The following is a 14,640-nucleotide window of genomic DNA, read 5'->3' as shown; positions in this document are numbered from 1 at the left end:
TCCCTGGTGGTCCAGTGGTTAAGAATCTGCCTTCCAATGCAGGGGATGTGAGTTTAATCCCTGGTCAGGGAACTAAGATCTCACATGCCACGGGGCAACTAAGCCCACATGCTCTAGAGCCCACGCACCACAACTAGAAAGCCCGCGCGCTGCAACTACTGAGCCCGTGTGCTCTGGAGTCCGTGTGCCACAACTAGAGAGCCCGTGTGCTGCAACTACTGAGACCACATGCTCTAGAGCCCATGCATCGCAACTATAGAGAAGTCCGCATGCTGCAATGAAAGATCCTGCATGCTGCAACTAAGATCCTGCGTGTCACAACTAAGACCTGACGTAACCAAATAAATAAATAAATATTTAAAGAGAAATCTTGAACAATACTATATACTAACTAGACCTAACTGACATCTATACAACACTCCATCCAACAATAGCAGAATACACACATTCTTCTCAAATGCACACAGAAGGATATGTGCATTCTCTTCTTTAGGGTAGACCATGTTAGGCCATAAAGAAAGCCTCAGTAAATTTAAAAGAACTGAAATCACACACAGCATGCTCTCCAACCATCATGAAAGGGAGTTAGAAATCAATAAGGAAAGAAGGAATCAAGAAGGAAATTTAGGAAAATTTTTTTAAATGTGGAATTAAACAGTACACTCCCAAATAACCAATGCATCAAAGAAGAAACCACAAGGAAATCAGGAACAGCTTTGACATGAATAAAAGGGAAAACATATCAAATCAAAACTTAAGGGATGAAGCTAAAGATTATAGCTGTAGTGCCTATATTAAAAAGAAGAAAGATCCCAAATAAATAACCTACATTACACCTTAAGAAACTAGAAAAAGAAGAGCAAACTAAAGTAAGCAGAAGGAAGGGAATAATAAAAATTAGAGCAGAAGTAAATGAAATAGAGAAGAGGAAAATAGAGGAGAAAATGAAACCAAAAGTTGGTTCTTTGAAAAGATAACAAAATTGACAAACTTTTAGCTAGTCTGACCAAGAAAAAAAAGGAGAGAGAAGACTCAAATTACTAAAATTAAGGATAGGACTTCCCTGGTGGCGCAGTGGTTAAGAATCCACCTGCCAATGCAGGGGACATGGGTTCGAGCCCTGGTCCGGGAAGATCCCACATGCTGCGGAGCAACTAAGCCTATGCACCACAACTACTGAACCTGCACTCTAGAGCCCGCAAACCACAACTACTGAGCCTGCATGTTGCAATTACTGAAGCCTGCGCGCCTAGAGCCCATGCTCTGCAACGAAGAGAAGCCACTGCAATGAGAAGCCTGCGCACCACAATGTAGCCCCTGCTCGCCACAACTAGAAAAAGCCTGCTTGCAGCAATGAAGACCCAATGCAGCCAATAAATTAATTAATTAAAAATAAATAAATAAATAATAAATAAATAAATAAAAATTAGGGATGAAAGAAGGGATATCATTACTAATGTTACAGAACTAGAAAGGTTTATAAGGGACTACTATGGACCAAATGCATGCCAACAAATTATATAATCTAGATGAAATGGACAAATTTTTAGAAAGATACAAACTACTAAAATTCATTTAAAGAAGAAACAGAAAATCTGAGTAGACCTATCATAAATGAAGAGATCAAATTAATAATTGAAAAGCTTCACACAAAGAAAAGCACAGGACCAGACGGCTTCACTGGTGAATTCTACCAAATGTTTAAGTTAGAATTAATACCAATACTTGTCTTTTTAATTATATCCACTTTGAAAGTGAAGCAGTATCTTACTGTGGTTTTGATCTGCATTTCCCTAATGACTAATGATGTTGAGCATCTTTTCAACTGTGTACTGACTATTTACATATCTTCTTTGGGGACATGTCTATTAAAATCCTTTGCTCATTATTAAATTGGGTTATTTGTCTTTTTATTGTTGAGTTGTAATAGTTCTTTCTATAATAATACAAGTCCTTTATTAGATTCATGCTTTGCCAATATTTTCTTTCATTCTGTGGGTTGTCTTTAACTTTCTTGATGGTGTCCTTTGAAATAGAAAAGTTTTTAATTTTGGTAAAGTCTAACTTATCTATTTTATCTTTTGTTGTTCCTACTTTTGGCATCAAATCTCAGAAACCACAGCTAAACCTAAGGATTTAAAGATATACTCCTATGTTTCCTTCTAAGAGTTTTACAGTTTAGCTTTTACAAATAGGTCTACGATCCCTTCTGAGTTAATTTTTTATATGGTGTGAAGTAGGGGTACAATTTCATTCTTCTGCATGTAGATATCAAGTTGTCCCAGCACAATTTGTTGAAAAGACTCTTCTTTCCTCATTGAAACTGTCTTGGCACCATTATTGAATATCAATTGACTGTAAATATAAAGGTTTATTTCTGGACTCTCAATCCAATTCCATTGATTTATCTGTCTAACTTTAGGTCAGTACCAATCTTGATTACTGTTATTTTGTTGTAAGTTTTGAAACTGGGAAGTGTGAATCCTCCAATTTTGTTTTCTTTTTCAAGACCATTTGGCTATTCTGAGTTCCTCACATTTCCATATGAATTATGGATCAGATTATCACTCTCTGCAAAAAGACAGCTGGAACATTGATAGGTCTTGTGAAGCCTGTTTCATGAGCAATCTACAAATCATCTGTTGAGTTCATAAGAAAGGGAAGAGTCCTGGTTTGCTGACAACCAGTGTGGCCCAGAGTAGCCTCTCATAGAGGCACATGGTCACAGGGCTGCTATCAGTCAGGGAAAACTTGCCAATGTTACTGGGGTCTGGATCTGTGGGAATATTGCTGGCTTTCAGCTTCTGGAAGCCATGCAGTCAGCTGTAAAGTGAGGCTGGTACATCTTATACCCTTGGCAACACTGGCCACTTGCACTCACCCTCTGGCAGGGGAAAGACTCCTGGGTAGTCTTAGTTGCATGCTTCCTTTCCCAGGTGAAAGGTCAATGTTTTTCTGCCTACCTTGAGCTCATCTTTGCTCTGGAAGTTGTCCAGGAGGTGCTGGTAATGGGTGTCACACATCTGGCGGAGCAATGAGAGAAGGCAGGACACATACTCGCCCTGGGGACCAACCCAAAAAACACTTAGCAAAGCCAATGACAAGAGCTGTGTTCCCCCAATCCACAGAGGGCAAGGAGAGAAGGAAGGGTCTGAGATGGCCCCAATGATCATGAAAGGGAAGGTGACAACTCTGGCCCTGAATATGAATTTTCTTTTCAGCTAAGGGGGGCCTGAGGGGTTGGGAGTTTTAATAAGACCTCTGCAGCATGGGGCTAATTGAAAAACCTTAACCTATAACAAAGAAGTACTGCCAAGTAAGACAGATAGTCTAGCTTTTTCCTAGGAAAGTTTTGGCTTCATAGTGCTTTGTCATTATATGTTGCCAGGGTACCATACTGAAGTCTGGAGGGGCTACTGGGAACAGGGCTCTCAGCCTTCTCTGGACAGAATCTGGGCTCTGCCTATCCTGCTGGGCTGGAGAAGCCCTTCTACAAGGATCTCCTTGGGGACCTCCCAGAGCTTACATGTGATTACTGGACCAGGCAGATGGAACACAGTAGATCAACATAACTCTCTGGAAAGCAGAAGAGTCAAAACGGACCTTTATGAGTAGATGAGCTAATGGCTTTAAGTAAACATTTAAAGATAAAAAAATGAGTCTTTAAAATTTCAAGTTCCAACTGGGGTACATGGATGAAAACCCCACCTTAAGGACTCCAAAGACTCATCTCATGGAAATTTTTGGCACGGGGCAGCTGAGCATGGCTTCCTCTTACAAGGTTGCCTCCTTAGAAGGGATGGAGGAAAAATTACTTCATTTGGGCAGTTTTCAAATGTTTTTAAACTCATGGGAATTTGACAACAGTTTTTTAGTCTCTCAGATCCTTTTTAGACTCATGAAATTATTATACATACATGTATTTAAAATATATACAGGTACATGAACCTCAGTTTTATCTGAAAAAAATGGACATAAGCCATAATTTATAGATTTGTTGTGAGAATCAGATGCATTAATGTACATAAAGCATTTAAGTAAACAGTTCACTACATAAAGCCGTGCTCAATAAATTGTTGCTATCATCTTCATTAAATCCATATAAAATAGATCACTTCTTTAGTATTGCTAATGAGTTAATATTTGTAGAGTGCATAATGCAGGATCTGGCCCACAGCCAGCACTGTGTCATTGCTGGTTAGAAGGATGGGCTGCCAGGACATGCCAGGGTGCATATGTTTTTACCTACAGTGAGGGTGTCCTGAATAGGGGTTCCTAAGAGAGCAGATATTCTTTCCAAGCCCAATGCTCCAGAACTCACGTCTGCTCTTTGCTCTCCCTAACATGCTGGAGCTTGGCTTGCTCCCATAGAAGGTTTTCTACAAAGGGATCATTGTAGTCTTCCACCTGCCAACTAGAAGATTCCAAGCAATCTGTTTATCATGTTCCAACATCAGGGCTAAGAAGTCCACTCTGTATAGGGGTGGGGGTTCTGGGGGGTGTCTCTTTGCCACACCTGAGAAGCTTTCCCAGTCTGTTTCTCTTCTAATTCGATCATAGGATATCATTGTTCAGTAATGCCAGCCCAATTCTACCTCATCACATTTCTCCTGATGCTAGACATTTAGATACAAACACTATGGACAAAAGCAACTAATTTGTAGGTACAAGCAAATTGTGAGAAAATAACTGTCATGCACATCATTTATAAGAGCCTGCTCCTAGAAGGAATAGTCTATATTTTTCACCTTCAACCTCTTACTATGTCTTTGCTTTATTCCACATTATAGAAAATGACTTGGCTCAAATGCAAAGGCCAATGGAGGTGGTGTGCAGGAAAACAGGACAGGAAGCATCACTGGCTCTGCCCCGAAGTAGACTCCTGTGAGTATGCACCTAGAGCGTTCAGAGTGGAGATGGAGTCCGACTCGAGAAGGAAAAAGGGCAGCATGCTGACAACCAGGCAGGAAGGGAAGCTGAGATGAAGGTGGTGTGATGGTGAGATGAGGTTTGGTGTGGAGGAACCCCAGGTTAGAAAAGAAAGCAAGAAAACCTGAATGTTAGTTACTAACAGTGATCTCCGCTGTGCACTGCGGGCACCGCTGCCCTCTTACCGCCTCCTGAGCGTGCGATTTGCTCATGATGGTGAGCAGAGTCTGTAAGAGCACGTCCAAGAGGCTCTCCACCATCATTTCTACCTCCTCCATGACATCTGCCTCCTGGAGTGAGCAGCGAGAGAGCACACCATTAGTGCCAGACCTGCTGACGTGCAGCTGGCAGTACTTACTAAGTCAGCCACATCAGGAGTGGTCTTCTGACTTAATTCTCAACACTGAGCTCCTGGCCACACTGGTATGCAGTGTCAAGGAACCTGGAACAATGGCTCTGAAAGGAGGTGAGGCACACCTGCTGCTGCTGCGTTGGTTTGGTGGCTGGGGCCTTACCCTAATGTAGCACCACCCTGACACCCACAGTTGTGAACCTCAGACAAATATATTAATTTCAATATACAGGGCAGAAGTGAAGGTTCTAAGTTAAATGTTTTCTTTGATTTTCTTAGAAAAGTCAGGAGGAAGCACAGCACTGCTGACTAACATTTTGAGAAAATGGTAAAGAATTCACACCACGGGGTGTGGTGGCAGCACCTTTACTATTGCTAATGCACACAGAAGTATCTCAGTCTTTCTGAGAACCATTTTCTCCTTGAGTGACCTCAATTTTTGCCAGGCCTGACTGCTGCCCAGATATGCCACTTCTAGCTCCTTGGCATTCTTGCTCACGTTCCCTGGTCCACCAGAAGGACTCTGGTCTCAGTGCGTCTCTTTCAGGCAGCCTCACAAAAACAACGGAGCACGTCTCCTCACTAAGGGCTGCTTCCCAGTCACCAGGTTCTGAATTTAGGCAGAGTCTGTGCTATCTTTTTATAGACCTCTCACATGCAATCTCAAACCCTGTAACTTGATTTTCATTATCTCACAAAGAGATTCCCATTGCCTCTTCTCCAGTCTCTTTATATTATTACTGGTCCAAATGTCCATCCATCCATCAACCCACCATTGAGTAAGTATTTACCATGTGCCAGTCACTGTTTGAGAACTGAGTATACAGAAGTGAACAAGAAAGGTAATATCTCTGCTTTCATGGAACTTAAATTTCACCCACCCTCCATCCATTCAATATAGTTACACTGAGCCCCATTCCACGTGAAAAATTTGAGCAGCTCTTGGGACCAAAGTCTTCTTTCTCATTTGCTGAACTGATCATAACACTCTTAAAACCTGTGATGGCTCTTTGAGTAGTTGTAAGCAACTAATTGCACTTGACTCTCTAGCCCCACAAACACAACCAGATCATCTCCTTCAGGTTTTTACCTGTTCCCATTCCTCTGCCATTCCTCCCCTACCCTTTCTTTTTCCGTTCAATTTCTCTCTTTCCTTTAGCAGTAAGCCTCCCATCCCAAGTCTGACCCTGGGTTACCAGTACACCTTACGTGCCTGGTGCTGCTTCTCTGAGGCCTGATGGGAAAGAGAGCTGCCAGGCCTTGCCTGGAGCCAAGATCAAACAAAAGGGCCACTACAACCATCACAGTCACTCTGCCAAGCTGGGCCGCCACCACCAGATGGTACTTTAAGTCTGGATACCAGAGCCCCCTATTGAGTCCTTGTATCCTGTTCAAACCAAGCACACTCTTTCTTTTCAGCACCTCTCCTGCTCTATCTTCCTGGATAACCTAACCTCGTATGTTCCTATCACTTGGCTACTGGCATTCATTTTAAATGCACTTGAAATTTTATTCTCCAAAAACCTTATCTCAACTTAATAAGATGGCGTAATTAAAAACTCATTCTTGTTTTAAATTTCTTTATATTTTCCTATAGTTTCCAAATTTTCTAAAAGAAATATGCATTTCTTCCATTATCATAAATATATAAAATAAATATAATTAAAATAAATTCCTACCCTTATTCATGCCTGATACATGTTTTCCCTCCTTTCCTACCTCCCTTCCCTCCTACCACAGATCTCTTCTAAAAAATAAAAATAAAGAAGAAAGAAAATAGGCAAAAGCACTACTAGTTGAAACCTGACCCCTAAAGTACAATTCTACCATCCCATGAGGCTCAGAACTCTTGTGGACAACATTTATCTCTCGTACACCCTGCTCTCATCTGGCATGGTATAGGAATGCCATGTGGGTGGAATCAAGCTGCCAGGAAGCTGCCAGAAAAGTCTGAATGAGCAAGCTGCCTCTCAGCCTGGGCCTGCCTCCCTGTGCTTGTGCCTGAGTATCCTTAGAACACTCCCAGGAATACAGAAGTAATACCTTTTGACAGAAATAGAGCATGCACAGGATTGGGCTTTTTGGTACTACAGACAACTTATGTTTCTGGGTGTATTTATGGCAGTACAATTTTTTAACATAGCAAGACTGTTGTGTTGAGAAGCCTGCTGGGCACACATAGGGAGGCCTCCATTCACTTGGGAACCCCCATCACTGATGAAAGCTTCTCTGACTGGGAAGTGTACAGAGTGATCTTTGTTGGTCTGCCTCTGGCTAAAGTAACACAAGAGAGGGACAGAGCTTAGGGTGGGGAGTGGAGCGGGTCTAGGGCCACTACCAGAGAGCTGGTCTTGACGATGGAGAAGATGCTGCCAAGAATCCCTGAGCAGATTAGCAGCTCTTTCTGCTGTCTCAGGTGAAGGTGAATGTGATGGAGAACCACAGGAAGCAGGATGCGGCGGGATTCTGAGAGAGAAAACACAAAGGTGAAGAAGCCCTTCAGAGGAGAACCAGCTACCTTTGGAAGCAAGTGGCAATGTGGGATGCAGCTGGTCTCAAAGTAGGTGGGGCTGAGACTGCAGCCAAGCTGGAAATCACCCCCTTCCCTTATGTGGGCCTAAGAGCCCACTTCCTGGACATTTTAAGACATTGCACAGCATTATCTTTCTCTCTCTCTTTCCTTCTTTCTCATTTCAGGCTTAAATATCTAGGGCATGTTATTCAGGATAATGTTAGGAGACTGCTTCCAAATAAAATCTCTTTACTGACTAGACTCCAAATTAAAAGCACAGATTACAGTGAAAACCCCATTTAAATGACACAGTTCTATGAACTACACTGATTTTTTTTTTTAAATAAATAAATTTATTTATTTTTGGCTGTGTTGGGTCTTCGTCACTGCGTGCGGGCTTTCTCTAGTTGCAACGAGCAGAGGCTACTCTTCATTGTGGTGCGCGGGCTTCTCATTGTGGTGGCTTCTCTTGTTGCAGAGCATGGGGTCTAGGCACACAGGCTTCAGTAGCTGTGGCACGTGGGCTCAGTAGTTGTGGCTCGCGGGCTCTAGAGTGCAGGCTCAGTAGTTGTGGCGCACGGGCTTAGTTGCTCCGCGGCATGTGGGATCTTTCTGGACCAGGGCTTGAACCCGTGTCCCCTGCATTGGCGGGCGGATTCTTAACCACTGCATCACCAGGGAAGCCCTGAACTACACTGATTGAACTTACAGACTTGGTATGGATTATAAATGGTCCCTCTTCACAATGCCCTGGATGGCGGCCTGGCACTTCCACCCCCGTAAGTTACGCACTTTGCGTCAGCCATCGGGCCTGCCTCCTTTTCCCCTCAGGCTTGTGGGACGCTACATGTATCCACAGCAATGAAAGGAATAGAAGCAGGACTTTTATCTTGTCATAAGCCTGCGATAATCAGCTAAACCTCATTGTCAATCCTACTGCATACATTAAAATGTTTTTCTTTTCTTTTCTCTTCAGTGCTACCTGAATAATATTTTCATCAGGGGGTGACTATATTTAGAACTCCGAATTCAAGAAGGCTAAATCCTAAATCAAGCTCTTTTATTAATTCACTCTAAGATTTTAGGCAGGTTGACTCCTCCTGTGGGCTTAATTTCCCCCATCTATGACTTCACAGGTGTGGTGAGAAGGTGAAATACAAGTGTGAACATGTTTCTGGTATCTTGCACTCCAATGTGGTCAATGACTGTGTGATAAAAGTACCACCATACCTGGCCAGCATGATTCAGTCCGACTACCAGTAACACAAACAAGCCAAGGCATTTGGGATTTATTATTCATATTTGACCATAATTAAGTATTCCAGATGAAATTCAGAATGAAAATCTTTTTCAGCAAAAGACAAACTACATAACATACAAGAAGTTTTGGGGACTGCCTTGTCAAACACTTAGAATATGTTCAAATAAAATGGAATGACAGCTATTCTATGTTTAAAAGGATACTTGGATAAAAGAGAAGTTCATACTGTATTTTGTAGACCAAAATACCAACAGAGCAAGATTTGTAACAACCAACAGCTGCCTGCAGACAAAATAGTAGTTTGTTATTGGAGTCTGCTGATGAAGAAAACAAACTGATACGCTCTGAGAATATGTGTTGGTTAATGACACCACTGGTAAAAGCCTTCCTGCTTCAGGGAAGATGCTTCAACTCAGGCATTCAATGAAAGTGAGATGCAAGTGAAAATTTGGTGGTGGCTTATTATCTCAATATCCAATTACATAGTTCCAGCCACATAAGAATAATTTTTCTTAAGTGATTATGGGAAGCAGCAAGTACATGCAAAAGTGTTAGAAATAACTATGTCAATGGGGGCAGTCTGCTGTCCGCCTTCCCATATATCCAGAAAGCATCTGCTTTAGGCAGTGCTCAAAGCTTGAGTGTATGCAGTGGCTTCAGTGAAAGTATGTCCAAACCATTGATTTTATCTTCAATCCAAGAACTGATGAAGAGAAAAGTGTTTACCATAAAAAGTTATAGGTGGAGAAAAGCTGAATTTCTTGGTGGCAGCTTTACCATCAGCAATACTTTACACAGGTAGAGTTAAGTTAAAGAGAGTATTTATTTAGTACTGCAAATGTGTGTAGCTCTGGGCTGAGAAATTATTGTTCTTATACTTTAAAAGTCAAACTTAAAATATTTTACTACCAAAAAATTCTAATTATAAAAATTCTAATAATAATTGCTTTACTAGCATTTCAGATTTATTCCTGTGCCCTAGAAATTTATTCCACAATAGTGATATTCTGCTTAAAGGATCAGGCTCACATTGATCTTAACATCTGACTATTGAGTATTTGATCACATTCAATGTGGTTTCAGGTATGAATCCGGGGGTTCCGTCTGAAAGACAGTCTGGCCTGCTGACGGTATTTGTTAGGCTGTCCTGACCTCTTTTGGAGTGTGGAGGGATCCCTGTCCATCACTTTGTCTAATCTTTAGAAGCTCCTTCAGAGAGAGGAAAAGGAATCTATCTGACTGGTGAGGAAAGGAAACAAGAAAGTATAGTGGGTCCTCAGCGCCCCCCTTTCAGGGTCTCTTTTATTTCCTTGACTTATCCTATCCCCTTGGGCTAGACCTTTCTCTCTTGTTCCCCCTCCTTTCCTTCTGCTTTTTCATCCTGCTGGGGCTATGGCAGGCCCCATTCTTGGCAGTTGGCTAGACTTGTGGGCCTGGAGGCACGCCACCCCATATGGGTCCCTAGGAATAAATTGTGAGTAAGGCAGTAGGCCTAGGGTTCTGGCTGCATTCTCTAACAGAGTTTACCAAAAACTCTGCATTTGAAGGGCCACTGGCATCTTGCATGATGGCTGATGAAACTGATGCTTTGCTTCCCACTTGGCCAACACCCTGATAAGGAAGGAAGGTGAGTCTGACTCTCATCCCAACTTGATTTACCTGAGAAAGAAAATAGGCGGCTATCCACAGTTCTGGCAATGGACTGCAGCTTGACCACATCCATCGACTGCCCAATGTGCACAGTGCTGGGCATGCTCCCCAGAGTCCCTCTCACAAACTCTGCTACCTCCTGCACAGTGAACATTTGCAGCAGCTCGTCAAAGATCGTTGGGAAGGAATTGAGAAGTGCAGCCTGCAGAAGCAAGTGAAGCTCTGGTTAGCTCAGAGTTAGGTATGCACCTATCTTGCATGCTTAGACAATGATACATGGTGGTGAGAGGTTGAGAAGTCATTGCAGCACCCCTGCCTCGAATGGGCTCCTCCCTGGCCTTGGACTCCACCCCATCCCTGCAGCACTCTTAGGGCATGGAGCAGGGAGAACCAAAAAGGAAACCAAAACAAGAGAATTTACTGGGGCCCAGGCCGCTTGAAGCTTTCAGAACTTGCCAAGGCATTTGCTGGCAAGAGAAGGGAATATATAGACAAATTAACTCTAGGGCTTAACATCCATAGCTGTTTTTGCTCATAAAATGGATTTAACTTTTTTGTCTGTCTCTATGATCAAGCTCTCGACTTTCCAGTTTCAGTCCCAAATTCAAGCCAGGAAGCTCTCAAAGAACGTAGGCAAAGATAACTGAGCACCATCAAGCAGCACTAGGTGAACTCCATTCACAGTCCTGCAGCCAGCAATCCAGCTCTGAAAACTGGACCATTTCCCCAGAATAGTGTCATTTATTTGAAACCATGAAATCTAAAGACTTTGTAGGTTATTTCCTTCACATGTGATGCCTGGCAGTTTCAAGTGTAAATCCAAAAGGATGGAGAATGTGTGGATTTAGTCAGCCATGAACTCTTGAGGACTGCTGATAATGTTGGCGTAGAGTTCAGAGACCTAGATGGCCTGGACAAGTGGAGTATGTGTGTGTTTGGAGAATTCTCTCCTAGGATCTTAGCTCTGGCAGACCCATACGGTAACCTCTTGAGAACAATCTGAGCCTTTGGGAGGCAGAATAGTTTAGGAGCAAGAGAATGAGTTTTGGAATTGGACAGACATGAGTTTAAATCCCAGCGTTACTACTTATCTGCCACATAACCTTGGGTGAGTTACTACGTAATCCTCACTTTTCTCATCTGTAAAATGGGGATGATGCTATTACTTTTCTCCTCGTATTGGTATGAGGAAAAAGTTTAGGTGCATAAAATTAATTTCCAGTAGACTGCCTGGCACACAATAGACCTTCAGTAAATGCTGGCTCTTGTTCATTTCTCTTGTCTAAATGGAAGCAGCATGAAGGAGGCTCTTCGTACTTCTCAGTCCTCTTACACTATTAAGCCGAGATTTACAAAGGGAAATGGAGTGTCACCTTGAGATGAGGTGAGAGTGCGCTCTTTCTAAGTGGCAGTTTGGGGGGCAGGGTGGGGAGCTGTTTTTCCTGATTGCTTCAACAGGCAATAAGACACTGGCCTAGAGTGAGTGAAAATTTATCACATGGGGAAATGGGTCTGTCATACTGCAGTCTATGTTCAGGCCAGGACCAAGGACTGAACTTTTATGAATTCTATCTGCAGATTTATAACTCCCTGGGATATCAAGGAAATCATTTTGCAGTAATTAGAACCAGCACAAAAACTATCATCATAAGCAACTAGATACAAAAGACAAAGGGGGAAAAGCAGGTATTTCCTTTTTTTTTCCTTTCCTTTTGGCTGCGCTGTGTGGCTTGCAGGATCTTAGTTCCCCAACCAGGGATTGTAGGCCTAGGTTCTGGCTGCATTCTCTAACAGAGTTTACCAAAAACTCTGCATTTGAAGGGCCACTGGCATCTTGCATGATGGCTGATGAAACTGATGCTTCATCATCGGTTTCATGGGGCCATGGCAGTGAAAGTGCCGAGTCCTAACCACTGGACTGCTAGGGAATTCCCAGAAAAGCAGGTATTTCATAATCAACAACAAACAGTAGCTGATTTGCTCTCTTAAATGGTGAAATTTCCTATACTTATGGCATCGGAACAGAAGGACACTTGCACCATAACATCTCCTAGTGGTCAGAATCAAAGATATAAAGTCTGACTGAATAGCATACTTGCTGAAAGTTCTGAAACTGTGAAACATGAGCCTGGCACCAAAGAAGCAGGTCTGATTCTGACTCAGGTCTAAGATAAGACTACAACTAAGCTATTTATCCTGATGTGATAGGAACATGCCATTGAGTACAGGGCATTCCTGAGTTCTCAGAAAGCGTATCTGGCTTGCTCTGCTAGCTCCCCATATCTCCACAGGCTGAGGGAGGAGTAGGTGTCCTGGGCCCTGGTTGGCAGGAACAGATAGGCTGGGGGAGAGGAAGGAAGGAGAAAGATGACTGGCTTGGGGTGTTCAGGAGGGGAGACCATGGAAGGAGCCTTTCTTATAGAGATACCTGGTGACCTTGATGTATTCCACTCTTTAATAGAGGCTATCATCCAGTTGCTCACCTGTTCTCTGGGCCAAGGGGCAACATAGAAGCAAGTGGAAAACAAAAAAAGCAGACTATTCTAATCTTAAACGAGATATTTAAACATATATTTGCACTGACAGACCTGGCAGTGACTGAATGAATGGACATGAGAAAGGCTGTCTGGTCTTTGCTCATAGGTTTTGATGTAATAATTGGCTTCAAAAAAATCAAAGAAGTGAAATTTATTAGATAAAATTCTGACATTTATTTATAAGCAAAAATAACCCCTTTGTGACTGGGGTAATGAACAATATCCGGGATCCCTTCTAGGGTAAGGTTGCATGTAAAAGGTAACTGATTAGCTGGCCAGACATTTTTAATACAAGGAAGCAACTTCCTTCCCACACTGGTATTTCCAATAGAATCTAATCCTAATTCTTAGCCAAAGTTTTCTAGTTATTTCTGCTGTTTTTCAACCTATTTCATTCTTAACTGCTAGGATGGACCAATACTAACCTGAGGTTTTTAAAATTAATACAGTGGCTAGGAAATAAAATTCTCTATACATTCTGAATATCCTCTATAAATAAGATGTTCATGAACAACTAATAGCATGGTAGCTAAATAAATTTGGTCTAAAGAGGGCAAAGTTGTGCTTCTTCTCCACCATAAAGCCACTGGGCTGTCTTATATTTGGAAGCTGGGGCATAGCTGGCTTTGAAGTAAAAGCAGCATTTTATTCTATTAGGTATTTCCTTATAACTCACCCCTTACCCAAAACACAGGAGCTTGGCAGGGCTTCTTTGACTCTGGAAGCCAGAGGACAAAGAAACCACCTGCTAAGACAGACAAGAATCCAGCAGCAAAACTTTCCTGTAGCTCACAGACCTGAGTGAAAAGGAGTGTTTCTGAGTTTCTGCTGTCCAAACTGAGCACAAACCGGATGGACTGGAAAAGTTCTTGGATGCTGGACCGGAATTGCTCCTCTTCCATCCCACAGGTGGCACGTGAGTACAGGATCCTTGACTGCACAATAAACTTGAAAAGGTACTCCAAGGCCTGGAGGTGTAGGAGAAAAAGGGATAGAGAGGTGTTAAAGATGTCCAGAAGCTAACATATGAGGGAATGAAGGGTGGAGTACCAGAAAATTATACACCAAAATTGGGAGGTGGACAATTCCAACTATGGAGACAAGCAGTTTAATTTTTAAAAATTTTTTATTGGAGTAGAGTTGATTTACAATGTTGTGTTAGTTTCTGCTGTACAGCAAAGTGAATCAGTTATACATATACATATATCCACTCTGTTTTAGATTCTTTTCCTGTACAGGTCATTACAGAGTATTCAGTAGAATTCCCTGTGCTATATAGCAGGTTATTATTAGTTATCTACTTTATATTTAGTAGTGAACTAAACCTTTTCTCAAAACTCCAATGGTCACTGAGCAGCAACTGTCTATGTACTGAGAGAATCATCAAATTATTTCATGT

At 42.3% G+C, this 14,640-nt stretch overlaps 1 protein-coding gene across 6 annotated transcripts in view; it reads right to left on the bottom strand.

Annotated features, from left to right (window-relative positions):
* Window positions 1-14,640, bottom strand: part of DOCK3 (dedicator of cytokinesis 3) — a 384,123-nt gene that overhangs the window by 55,575 nt on the left and 313,908 nt on the right. For 5 of the 6 annotated variants that reach the window (XM_059939761.1, XM_059939763.1, XM_059939762.1 and 2 more), the window contains 5 exons: window positions 14,039-14,209; window positions 10,714-10,906; window positions 7,620-7,747; window positions 5,115-5,219; window positions 2,964-3,062 (listed from right to left, as the gene is read on the bottom strand). In XM_059939761.1, coding sequence (XP_059795744.1) covers window positions 2,964-3,062; window positions 5,115-5,219; window positions 7,620-7,747; window positions 10,714-10,906; window positions 14,039-14,209 — 696 coding nt within the window. The remainder of the gene's footprint in view (window positions 1-2,963; window positions 3,063-5,114; window positions 5,220-7,619; window positions 7,748-10,713; window positions 10,907-14,038; window positions 14,210-14,640) is intronic. The other variant, XM_059939765.1, reaches the window with a different exon arrangement.

The sequence above is a fragment of the Balaenoptera ricei genome, chromosome 11, assembly GCF_028023285.1.
Source record: "Balaenoptera ricei isolate mBalRic1 chromosome 11, mBalRic1.hap2, whole genome shotgun sequence".
Classification (NCBI taxonomy): Eukaryota; Metazoa; Chordata; class Mammalia; order Artiodactyla; family Balaenopteridae; genus Balaenoptera; species Balaenoptera ricei.
The sequence above is the reverse complement of the archived record's forward strand: the minus strand, read 5'-3'. Positions and strand labels throughout refer to the sequence as shown.